The sequence below is a fragment of the Oncorhynchus mykiss genome, chromosome 27 (genome assembly GCF_013265735.2).
Source record: "Oncorhynchus mykiss isolate Arlee chromosome 27, USDA_OmykA_1.1, whole genome shotgun sequence".
In the NCBI taxonomy this organism is placed as follows: Eukaryota; Metazoa; Chordata; class Actinopteri; order Salmoniformes; family Salmonidae; genus Oncorhynchus; species Oncorhynchus mykiss.
In genome coordinates, this window is record NC_048591.1 from 3,465,673 (window position 1) to 3,479,232 (window position 13,560).

The window sequence follows — 13,560 nt, forward strand, 5'->3', positions numbered from 1 at the left end:
CAAAGCACTAAGGTGACCTATTTTTCCTCCTAGGAAGTATGATTGACAGTTGAAACAATGCCACAATTTGACACCAACACCAGTGCATGTGGTGGTTGACTGTTATACTTGGTCTCTTCAGATGTTTTGACCCTGCACAGATCCTCTGCTTGGGTCTACTGTTTATGTTAGACGGTATCTGGTCTCTCACTACATGAGAGAAAAACAGTAACTTTAACAGCCGTGTCAGTGACCATGAGGAGGAGGCAACCATCCCTCCCATGTTCCTGCTCATAGCCTGAACTGTGAACATTCGGCATTCCTCTCTGCCTCTCAGGGGATTGGCTAATACTCTGGGAATGTAGTGGCGTCGGACGGTCTCTCTCACTTCAAGCCAGTACCTGATGAGGCCTGTCCTCTGTTCGCTAGCTGGGTAAATAACACATCTCTGTTGTTTTGAGACCTGAGACGAGACAGCCGTCTTTGTCATCACCATTTTAGAGAAATGACTCATATGACAAGCAGGAGTGTTATTAAGCGAAACAAGAATGGTAATGACGGATGTTGTTTCACCTCCATGTGAAAGTTACGACTACAGGTGCCGGGTGTACCTCAGGCAAGCCCAGGGTCGGGTTCATTGGGCAGAAGAAAAACGAACTGAAAAGGAGAGGGACTACCTGGACTCTAAAAATAAACACACATTTTTGAACACGAACACGTCCCTGATGTTTCAACTAGACTTTTCCCTTTCATATAATATAATGAGCACTTCTAAATGAATGTGGATGATACCATGATTACGGATAGTCGTGAATTAATTGTGAATAGTGAGAAAGTTACAGACGCACAAATATCATACCCCCAAGACATGCTGAACTCTAATCATTACAGTAACAGGGGAGGTTAGCAATTTTTGGGTGGTATGATATTTGGCGCCCAACCTTCTCACTCATTGTTCCCAGTTCATTCAGGATGATCTGTGATCATGGCAGCATCCACATTAATGTAGAAGTGTTTAGAAACATATTATATTCTTATTTACAATGAAAGTGACTCCAAAATGACAATACAATATTTACCAATTATTTCTATTGGGAACAAAATAATCTGAAACACAACCAAAACAAACAGCAAATGCATCAAACAAATTTGTAGTCACAAGCGTGATGTAGACATTGCGTGCAATGAATATGGGACCAAATACTTTTCACTACTTTAATACACATAAGTGAATTTGGGCTCCTGAGTGGCTCAGCGGTTTAAGGTGCTAGAAGCGTCACTACAGACTCTGGTTTGATTCCAGGCTGTATCACAACCGGCCGTGATTGGGAGTCCCATAGGGCGGCGCACAATTGTCCCAGCGTCGCCTAGGTTAGGGTTCGGCCGGGGTAGTCCGTCATTGTAAATAAGAATTTGTTCTTAACTGACTTGCCTAGTTAAATAAAGATAAAATACAATTAAAATTTGTTCCAATACTTTTTGTTCCCATAAAATTGGGGGGACTATGTACAAAAAGTGCTGTAATTTCTGAACGGTTCATCCGATATGGGTCACAGTCATTGTATAATTTCAAATTCAGGGCTGGAGTCAAAACAATACAAAATGTGTCACTGTCCCAATACTTTTGGAGCTCACTGTATGTGGTTTTGATGACATAAAACCGATAAATTACATGGATCAGATTGTTTTCATTTGCCATTGTTGTTTCGCAGAGGAAAGGAGGTGCTATTACCGTGCCTCCCGGGAATAACAAGCAGACTTACTGTATCCTGGAAGACTAGCTGTGGGAATCTGACGCAGGTTCCCACTGATATTTACAGAGGCTACATTCCATCACCCTTGTTCAAGATAAGCAGTGCAGGTTGTGAATGCTCCGTGTTTGTGAGAGGTGTGTGCCTTTTGGAACCACAGCCCTGACTGACCACATGCTTTCGCTCTGGTTTGAGGTGTGAATGGGTATCACATCTTTTAAGCCATATATTAATGTGATTATATGATATGACTGTAGGTTATGATGATAACGTACAATAGATGCTACACTGGAGACCCAACTCCTACCACCACTGTTCTCTTCTACTAACAATAACCATCGCTATCAGATGATCTTGGTTACTTCCTAGAGAGATGGGGATTTCTCTCTCCCCCCCCCCACCAACACTACTTTACAGGCCATAATTCTAATTACTTCCATAAGGGAAGTCAAGGAATGTCTTCAGTATAACTTCCTGCCGTTGCTGGTCTCCAGTGGGACCCTCTTACTCAGCGGAGGTCTATGAGTGCTAGAATCATCAACAATGACTCAAGGGCCACTGCCCACTGTGCAAATGTCAGTGTGGACGTAACTGCATGTAAATGGTCTTTAATCTCCTCTTGATGAGTCCACCAAGGTTATTTGCCTGAATACACTTAACTTGACCCTGCATTTGCACTGTTTTAGTTTAAACTGCTTTTGCGATAGTGTGGTGGTGGGCAGTCTAATATTTGATCAACAATCTTCTCTTTGATAAGACTTCACAACCCATATCAACATAGGGTACTGAATGATAGTGTCTAAAAAGAGCTTTAAAATAATTTTATCAGATCACCACAATGGGAATGATGTTCAGACTTTTTTCTAATGGCAGATCCCCAAAGCTATCACTATATGAAAGACACGCAGAGGCTCATTTAGAAAACTTGATTAAAAACCTAATTAACAACATTAATCACCCTAGCCTTAATCACCCTATCCATAAGGATACCCATTCTGGATATCCTTATGGATAGGGTATTTTTGTCTTTGGATCAGGCAACCAGGTTTTTCCTGCTGAATGTTGTCAGATCTCCCTTGATCCTGGTTAAATAATGGTTAAATAATATTTATCCTGGTCAACAAAAATCCTAGTTCACTTCTTCACCCGTTCGTCATATTACTTTGTGAGCAGTTTTAAGAGGTTGAAATACGTGGACCAATATCCCCTGGTCATGGCAGTGTCCTGTAAACAGAAAACAGAGATAAGGCTTTAGAGGAGAGGTCATGGTACACTGGCAGATAATGACAAATGGCTATATTTATTTATGACTGATGGTCATCTTACCTTTTCCATCTTGGTCTTCTTCTTGACCTTGATGTTTCTTAGTGGATCCAGTCGTCTCCTTCTTCCCAAAACAACATGTCATCGTCCTCCAGAAAGACACCTTCTTGGGTGTTGAGTAAGCCTTGTCAGCCATTACCACAGGCTTCTCCTCAGGAACTGGTTGGCCAATTAGGTCACCGTGAGGGTAGATGGAGAACAGCCATGACTTGCCCACAATATTGGAGATGGACGACCGGCCCAGGGCCTTCTGAGGCTCACCCTTGGAGGCCCAAGCGGCTTTAGGAAGAGGTGGTGTCGGTGTGTCCAAGGAGGTTGTCTCGGGTTCATCCAGAACTTGGCTGATAGAAGCACTAAGCTCCACAACCTCTTGGTGGAGCATCTGCATCTGTGTTAGGAAGGCTCAGGGGAGAGGGGCCATGTCCATATCTGTGGTGAAGTGTCCACTGGGCTTCAATCTACAGCTAGAGGACTCCTGATATCTCCAGGAGTGATAAGTATATATTTTTGTCTTTATCTGTTGTGGTCTAGTACTGTCTTTTTGCTAGCTAGGGCCATCTACTTTAAGTGCTACCTGCTGAGTTCACTGGTCTCACTCACTACGACTTGACCACTTTCCCCCCTCTCTCTCGCCATATGACATCCTGCAACTAGTGAGGTCTAGCCGCATGACAACCTGCCCGCTCGACCCCATCCCCTCCCTTCTCCAGACCATCTCTGGAGACCTTCTCACTTCCCTCATCAACTCATCTCTGGCCACTGGCTTCAAAATGTCCCAGGTTGCTCCCCTCCTCAAGTAACCAAAACTCGACTCATCTGATGTCAAACTACAGGCCTGTATCCCTTTCTTCTTTTCTTTCCAAAACACTTGAGCATGCTGTCTCTGATCAACTTTCTCGTTATCTCTCTCAGAATGGTCTCAGAACGGTCCCCAGTCAGTGTTCAAGACGAGTCACTCAACGGAGACTGCTCTTCTGCGTCAGAGGCGCTCTTCACTGCCAAAGCTGACTCTCTCTCCTCTGTTCTCATCTTCCTAGATCTATCCACCATGAACCATCATGTCCTCTTCAGTCTCTCAGGGCTGGGCGTCTCAGGCTATGCAAATTCTTGGATTGTATCCTACCTGGCAGGATCTGTGTCCGCACCATGTACTCTTACTACTGGTGTCCCCCAGGGCTCGGTTCTAGGCCCTCTTCTCTCTACACACCAAGTCACTCGACTCCGTCACATGGTCTCTCCTATTATTGCTATGCTGATGACACCCAATTATTTTTCTCCTTCCGCCCCTTCTGACACCCAGTGCTGACACACATCTCTACGTGCCCGGGAGATATCTCAACTTGGATGTCGGCCCACCACCTCAACCTCGACAAGATGGAAAGGCCTGCCCACTTAAAGACCTCTCCATCACGGTTGACAACTCCACAGTGTCACCCACCCAGAGTGTAAAGAACAATGGCGTGACCCTGGACACACCCTGTCGTTCTCTGCAAACATCAAAGCTGTGACCCGCTCCTGGAGGTTTATACTCTACAACATCAGTAGAGCATGACCCTACCTTACACAAGAAGCAGCGACGGTCCTAATCTAGGGATTTGTCCTCTCCAGTTTTGACTACTGCAACTCGCTATTGGCTGGGCTCCCTGCTTGTGCCATCAAACCCCTGCTGTGGTGAAACGTCCATAGCATTGCTACTTTAGTCCAGGACAGGCTGCAACTCACCAAACTCTCAGCGGAGCTTTTGCATCTTCACCAGGAAGGCCTCAGTAGAGTTCGCCACAGGCCCGCTCTCGTCTGCACATGGGCATCCACAACTTAAGCTTCTATCCATGACAGGCTGTAGGTATGGATGTAGATCCCTTTGATTACCAAAGGAAAAAAATACAATTGTTCAATAATAATCACTTTAAAAGAAACGGTAGTGGGCGTTGCCAATGGTGCGGTTTTAGAGGTCCTCTTGGCAGCAGAAACCAAATGTAGCAGTTTCAAAGCTCATTTTCTACAATTCTAGAAATTTTGCCATGTGGCTGAGAGACCATTTTCAGTTTTAAAAGTTAATGTCCTTCAATTATATACATTTTGCCATAGCATAAGAGCAAGGCATAAGCCATCTGAGTGACCCAAACAAAACAAAATCAATGGGGGCCCCATGACATTACATGGTAGTTTTAGAGGCCCTCTTGGCCGCTGTTTTAGAGCTAATTTCCTGACATTCTACACATTTTGCCATGGGGCAGAGAGAACATTTTAAATCTAGTTCCCTACAATTCTAAAATGCCTGTTTCTAAGCTAATTAATTATACACATTTTGCCGTGACTTATACCTTGTTTTTATGCTATCTGAGTGACTCAAACATAACACAATTAATTGGGGCCCCATGCCATGACATTTTTGGAATTTTGGATTCTCCCTGACTTGCTAGATTTTTTGGGGGGGGGTGATTGTTAGTTCTCAAAGATGATCTTACTTAAAAAATATATTGCTCCATTGTGATTTCTTCAAACGGGTTTTAGGCGTTTAAGTTTTTTTTTAATAAAATATTTGGTGGCTACACTTAAACGGCGGTGCACTATAGTGCATATAGGGGAAACACTGAACACTCATGTAAGCTCATGAGATCAGTTGGCTTGCGAGGCTGCAAAAGTAGTGCACTTTACGGAGAATAGGGTGGCTTTGTTCAAAAGTAGTGCATTATGGATTAAGGTGGCTCTGGTTGATAGCAGTGCACTATATGGGCAATGTGGTGTCATATCATATGACAGAAGTAATCCTAGAATCCTTCCTTTGGCTGCCTCTCCTTTCAGTTCTCTGCTGCCAATGACTGGAACGAACTGCAAAAATCACTAAAGCTGGGGACTCTTACCTCCCTCACTAGCTTTAAGCACCAGCTGTCAGAGCAGCTCACAAATCACTGCACCTGTACATAGCTCATCTGTAAATAGCCCAATCTACCTCATCCCCATACTGTATTTATTTATCTTGCTCCTTTGCACCCCAGTATCTCTACTTGCACATTCATCTTCTGCACATTCTACCATTCCAGTGTTTAATTGCTATATTGTAATTACTTCACCACCATGGCCTATTTATTGCTTTACCTCTCTTTATCCTACCTCATTTGCACATGCTGTATATAGATTTTTGTAATGTATTATTGACTGTATGTTTGTTTTACTCCATGTGTAACTGTGTTGTTGTATGTGTCGAACTGCTTTGCTTTATCTTGGCCAGGTCGCAGTTGTAAATGAGAACTTGTTCTCAACTAGCCTACCTGGTTAAATAAAGGTGAAATACAATAAAAAAAATATTAAAAAAATCTCTGGCTGATACAGCCAGTCTGTTACGGTTAAGGTCCAGCCTCCAGCCGGTTCCACTAAGCTCTGGGTAATGGTTGTTTCCTGCTAAGACGTTTTCCTCTCGTTGTTGTATGCTTTGCATGCTGTGTGTGGTTGTTTGCTCTAGTGATTTCTAGATTGTGCAATCTCGTGTATACACGAGGCGATTACAGTCTTGTAAAGAAAAAAAGCATTGAGTTTTACCCCCCAACAAATAACCCTTGACTGGGACATACAGTACCCTACAATATAAAAGATATTTCCTTAACACTTTTTTGGTTACTACATTATTCCATAATGTTGATAGCTTCACTATTATTCTAAAATGTAGAAAATAAAGGAAAAACCCTTGAATGTCTAGGTGTGTCCAAACTTTTGACTGGTGCCTTGACTTTTTCCACATTATAGCCTTTTTTTAAAAACTAGGCATGTCAGTTAAGAACAAATTCTTATTTACAATGACACCCTACCCCGGCAACGCTGGGCCAATTGTGTTCCACTCTATGGGACTCCCAATCACAGATGGATGTGATGCAGCCTGGATTTGAACCAGATACTGCAGTGATGCCTCTTGCATTGAGATACAGTGTCGTAGACCACTGTGCCACTCAGGAGCCCTCTTATTCTAAAATGTATTCAATACATTTTTCCCCTCATCAATCTACACACAATGCCCCCATAATGACGAGGCAATTTTTTTGCAAATGTATAAAATAAAATAAACAATATCTTATTTCCATAAGTATTCAGACCCTTTGCTGTGAGATGTGAAATTGAGCTCCGGTGCATCCTGTTTCCATTGATCATCCTTGAGATGTTTCTACAACTTGATTGGAGTCTACCTTTGGTAAAAAAAAAACAAGCCATTAAGTTGAAGGAATTGTCTGTAGAGCTCTGACACAGGATTGTGTCGAGGCACAGATCTGGGGAAGGGTACCTAAAAATGTCTGCAGCATTGAAGGTCCCCTAAAACACAGTGGCCTCCATTCTTAAATGGAAGAAGTTTGAAACCACCAAACTCTTCCTGGAGCTGTCTGCCCGGCCAAACTGAGAAATTGGGGGAGGTGGTCGATGGTCACTCCCGATGGTCACTCTGACAGAGCTCCAGAGTTCCTCTGTGGAGATGGTTGTCCTTATGGAAGGTTCTCCCATCTCTGCAGCACTCCACCAATCAGGCCTTTATGGTAGAGTGGCGAGACAGAAGCCACTCCTCATTAAAAGGCACATGACAGTCCGCTTGGAGTTGGCCTGAATGTCAAGCGTCACGTCTGGAGGAAACCTGACACCATCCCTAAGGTGAAGCATGGTGGTGGCAGAATCATACTGTGGGGATTTCTTTTCAGCGCCAGGGACAGGGAGACTAGTCAGGATCGAGGGAAAGATGAACAGAGAAAAGTACAGAGAGATCCTTGATGAAAACCTGCTCCAGAGCGCTCAGGACCCCCAACTTGGGTGAAGGTTCACCTTTCAACAGGACAACGACCCTAAGTACACAGGCAAGACAGAGCAGGAGTGGAGCAGGAAGACTGATTTTCCGTATGTCTCATGGTCTGACAAACACCACTGTAGCGCAGATGCGGAAAGGCGACATAGGCGGATGCGGCAGATTGAGACGCAGCCCATGCAAAAAGCTTCAACTGGCTTAAACTGATGTATGTTGATGGGGATTTTTTTTATTATGTTACTTAGATTGACTCTTAAGGACATTGCAATGTATGTGATTTTACTGCAAATGTTGAAATACCAACACTGTCATATCACATTAAACTTACTTGGTGGGAAAATGGTTCTCTGTGTCATCTCTGCCCCTGCAGGTGAGAAATGGTACAAGCGTCACCTGACCTACAGGATAGTGAACTGGCCTCGTCACCTTGCGCCAGGCCCCGTGCGGCTTGCAGTGCGTGCCGCCTTTCAGCTGTGGAGCAACGTGTCAGGCCTGGCCTTCCAGGAGGTCCCAGAGGGCCCCACGGATATCCGCCTGGCGTTCTATGAGGGCGAGCACAATGACGGGGCCAGCAACGCCTTTGATGGCCCAGGTCAGGCCCCACATCATCTTCACCCTACTGGATATTACCATGGGGCCTGGAGCTTTTTCCCTGACAATGTAACCTGACCCTGAGCTGTAATTCATAGCTCGTTTTCAGGTCACATGGTCTGTATAAACTTGCCCTACTATTCTTTTAAAGTAAAGAAAGAGCACCAGACACCAGAGAGGGGCCAATGGCGTTCCTGTCCTGTCCAAACCTCTCACACTCCTTCTTCTCGCCTGTCCTATAGGCGGAGCTCTAGCACATGCCTTCTTCCCTTGCCGGGGGGAGGCCCACTTCGACATGGCAGAGAGATGGACGCTGTACGGACACAAGGGCCACAACCTGTTCATGGTGACAGCCCACGAGATAGGCCACACACTGGGGCTGGAACACTCACCGGTGCGCCACTCCCTCATGTCCCCCTACTACAGGAAGCTAGGCCGCGCTCTGGTCCTCAGCTGGGATGACATCGCTGCAGTGCAGCAGCTCTATGGTAAATTGTTTATGATGTCCTCCATTCAGGTTAAAACCAATAATGTCATATGCTGTATACACTACAAGGCATGTCTGTAAATTAAACCATCTGTCTGTATGTAAGGTTAAATGGGGCGTCGGCAATGAATCAAGATACAGCCATCTCAGTCAGATTTATAAGCAAAAAGTGTTGAAAGGAATTGCATCATTAAACAAGCGGAACTGTCCAAATGCTCCCTAGAAAGAGAGGGAGACAAACTGACATCACTCAATTTCCTCATTGTATACTATACTGAACAAAAATATAAACGCAACATGTAAAGTGTTGGTCCCATGTTTCATTAGCAGAAATAAAAGGTTACAGAATTTTTTCATATGCACAAAAAGCATATTTCTCAATTTTTTTGCACACATTTTTCACATTCCTGTTAGTGAGCATTTCTCATTTGCCAAAATAATCCATCCACCTGACAGGTCTGGCATATCAAGAAGCTGATTAAACAGCATGATCATTACACAGGTGCACCTTGTGCTGGTGACACTAAAAGGCCACTCGAAAATGTGCAGTTTTGTCAAATACAGTAACACAATGCCACAGATGTCTCAAGTTTAGGGAGCGTGCAGTTGGCATGCTGACTGAAGGAATGTCCACCAGAGCTTTTGCCAGAGAATTGAATGTTCATTTTATCTACCATAAGCCACCTCCAACATCGTTTTAGAGAATTTGTCTGTACATCCAACCGGCCTCACAGCTGCAGACCACGTGTATGGTGTCGTGTGGGCAAGTGGTTTACTAATGTCAACGTTGTGAACAGAGTGCCCCATGGTGGTGGTGGGGTTATGATATGGGCAGGCATAAGCTACAGACAACAAACACAATTGTATTTTAACGATGGAAATTTGATTGCACAAAAATACAGTGACGAGATCTTTTTTAAAAGGTATCTGTGACCAACAGATGCATATCTGTATTCCCAGTCATGTCAAAACCATAGATTAGGGCCTAATGAATTTATTTCAACTGACTGATTTCCTCACATGAACTGTAACTCAAATTGAAATTTTTGCATGTTGCGTCTATATTTTTGTTCAGTATACAGTATATCTTCTCTCTCAACTGCACTTAAGACATTATTATACCTACACACACACTGTTTCCCTGACAGTGCTGTCACGAGGGTAGATGTCCCAGTGTTAGTGTTACTGGAGAACAGAGCTCCTGTTATGGCGAACTGGGCTCTGAAATAGGGTTGAATGGCGGGAACTCGGTTACCAAGATTTTACCGCCCAAAACCACTCCTTTTTCTTGTGATAAATAACTGCGAGAAACCTATACATATTAGAAATTATTTATATGAACAGCGTGGCGTGAAATGGAACTGTTAAATTATATGCTTTGTCTAAATCTGGCTTCTCTTATGGCCTCTGCATGATGAATCATCAACGCTCAGTATGGAGCGCAGTTCACAATGCATGCAGACCTATCATCTCATCATGGTAACTTTTTTTTCTTGTGACAGGTAGGCCTACATTTGCTGCAGAATAGTCTATGCTACAGTAATATAAAGACCGAATGTGCGTCTAATTTACCCACCTCCATCTGGTCTAATTTACCCACATCCATCTGGTCTAATTTACCCATCTCCATCTGGTCTAATTTACCCTCCTCCATCTGGTCTAATTTACCCATCTCCATCTGGTCTAATTTACCCATCTCCATCTGGTCTAATTTACCCATCTCCATCTGGTTTAATTTACCCCACTCCATCTGGTCTAATTTACCCATCTCCATCTGGTCTAATTTACCCTTCTCCATCTGGTCTAATTTACCCATTTCCATCTGGTCTAATTTACCCTTCTCCATCTGGTCTAATTTACCCTTCTCCATCTGGTCTAATTTACTCACCTCCATCTGGTCAAATTTACCCATCTCCATCTGGTCTAATATACCCATCTCCATCTGGTCTAATATACCCATCTCCATCTGGTCTAATTTACCCATCTCCATCTGGTCTAATTTACCCATCTCCATCTGGTCTAATTTACCCATCTCCATCTGGTCTAATTTACCCCACTCCATCTGGTCTAATTTACCCATCTCCATCTGGTCTAATTCACCCATTTCCATCTGGTCTAATTTACCCATTTCCATCTGGTCTAATTTACCCTTCTCCATCTGGTCTAATTTACCCTTCTCCTTCTGGTCTAATTTACCCTTCTCCATCTGGTCTAATTTACCTACCTCCATCTGGTCTAATTTACCCATCTCCATCTGGTCTAATTTACCGATCTCCATCTGGTCTAATTTACCCATCTCCGTCTGGCCTTCGGAGGTCATCTTATTTTTTAATTGTAAAGATGTCTTTTTTTTATGCAGCTGCAGAATTTTAAAGCAGCCTATCACTCAAATATCGCTGCTTTAAGTCAGTGCACACGCAAGCACTCATTCTTTTCTCTCTTCCAACTCCATTAAAATTGCATCCAAAATACTGTAGATAATCCTGTTCTAGATTGATATATATATAGCCCTATTATATATAGCCCTATATATACAGTGCATTCGGAAAGTATTCCGACCCCTTGACTTTTTTACAGGCATATTCTAAAATGGATTACATTTAAAAACTGTCCTCATCAATCTACCCACAATACCCCATAATGGCAAAGCAAAAACAGGTTTTTAGAAATGTTAGCAAATGTATTAAAAATAAAAAACAGAAATACCTTATTCACATAAGTATTCAGACCCTTTGCTATGAGACTTGAAATTGAGCTCAGGTGCCTCCTGTTTCCATTGATCATCCTTCAGATGTTTCAAGAACTTGATTGGAATCCACCTGTGGTAAATTGAATTGATTGGCCATGATTTGGAAATGCACACACCTGTCTATATAAGGTCCCACAGTTCACATTGCAGGTCAGAGCAAAAATCCATGCCATGAGGTCGAAGAAATTGTCCGTAGAGCTCAGAGACAGGATTGTGTTGAGGCACAGATCTGGGGAAGGGTACCAAAACATTTCTGCAGCATTATAGGTCCCTTAGAACACAGTGGCCTCCATCATTCTTAAATGGAAGAAGATTGGAACTACCAAGACTCTTCCTAGAGCTGGCCGCCTGGTCAAACTGATCAATTGGGGGAGAAGGGCCTTGGTCAGGGAGGTGACCAAGTACCCAATAGTCACTCTGACAGAGCTCCAGAGTTCCTCAGTGGAGATGGGAGAACCTTCCGGAAGGACAACCATCTCTGCAGCACTCCACCAAATCAGGCCTTTATGGAAGTGTGGCCAGAAGGAAGACACTCTTCAGGAAAAGGCATCTAAAGGACTCAGACCATGAGAAACAAGATTCTCTGATCTGATGAAACCAAGATTGAACTATTTGGCCTGAATGCCAAGTGTCACGTCTGGAGGAAACTTTGCACCATCCCTATGGTGAAGCATGGTGGTGTCAGCATCATGCTGTGGGGATGTTTTACAGTGGCAGTGACTGGGAGACTTGTCAGGGTCGAGGGAAAGATGAACGGCGCAAAGAACAGAGAGATCCTTGATGAAAACCTGCTCCAGAACGCTCAGGACCTCAGACTGGGGTGAAGGTTCACCTTCCAACAGGACAATGACCCTAAGCACACAGCCAAGACAACGCAGGAGTGGCTTCGGGACAAGTCTCTTGAATGTCCTTGAGTGGCCCAGCCAGAGCCCGGACTTGAACCCGATCAAACATCTCTGGAGAGATCTTAAAATAGCTGGTCAGCAACGCTCCCCATCCAACCTGATAGAGCTTGAGAGGATCTGCAGAAAAGAATGGGGGGGAAACTCCCCAAATACAGGTGTGCCAAGCTTGTAGCGTCATACCCAAGAGACTCGAGGCTGTAATCGCTGGCAAAGGTGCTGACAGTGAGGAAAGGATGGAGCAACAACAGAGAAAGAGGAGGTAGGCTAAAAATAATAGGGGAAATATTATGAAAGGTATGCTTATATATGCGTCAGCTTACTAATTATGCAAATAGGCCCTATTCCATTTCAAAATGAAGATCTAATTCGCTAGCCTATACTTGTAACTTTATAGGCTGCATGTGCTGCGCCAGAATCACGTTTTCTCCCTGCTTTATCATGGTTTGAACGAGGTGCGGAACTCCGGTCCAGATCACACAGTGTAAGACAATGCAGTACAGTAGTAATACAGTTCACACTCAAAAATATTAGCTTGTTTCATTTATTTACCCAAGAGTGCATATAACTAGCTACATTTATGGGCTTTTGTTGTGCATAATGTGCAGTAGCCTATATCATATATATTGGATAACAATCATTTGGGCTTTTTGGGGCTTGGGCTCGATGAATGTCTTCAATGTTGGACTCATAAAATGTATGTAATGTATGGTTCAGGCTCAGGTAGCCTCAGGCTTGAATATTCGATCAAAGCTCTAATCAAATCCAGACATAGGCCTACTTATGCTTTATAATGCGTTTGAATGACACTTCCGGTTTTAGTGGGAAATACTGGGTTACCCAGTAGAAAAGCGATTTATTCTGGGGATGGAACATTTGTAAAATACCGGGGAAATAATCAACCCTACTCTGCATGCATAGCCTACATGTTTTTATGTAGAACAAATGGAGTAGCTGTTTGCCGTGGAGGTTTTCGCTCCCTTCCTGGCATGTGTAAG

The 13,560-nt window shown here is 43.7% G+C and overlaps 1 protein-coding gene across 1 annotated transcript in view; it reads left to right on the forward strand.

Annotated features, from left to right (window-relative positions):
• mmp28 (matrix metallopeptidase 28) overlaps nt 1–13,560 on the forward strand; it is a 31,480-nt gene that overhangs the window by 13,469 nt on the left and 4,451 nt on the right. Inside the window, exons 4-5 of the mRNA XM_021587290.2 lie at nt 8,204–8,425; nt 8,667–8,912. Of these exons, the coding sequence (XP_021442965.2) occupies nt 8,204–8,425; nt 8,667–8,912 (468 nt within the window). The remainder of the gene's footprint in view (nt 1–8,203; nt 8,426–8,666; nt 8,913–13,560) is intronic.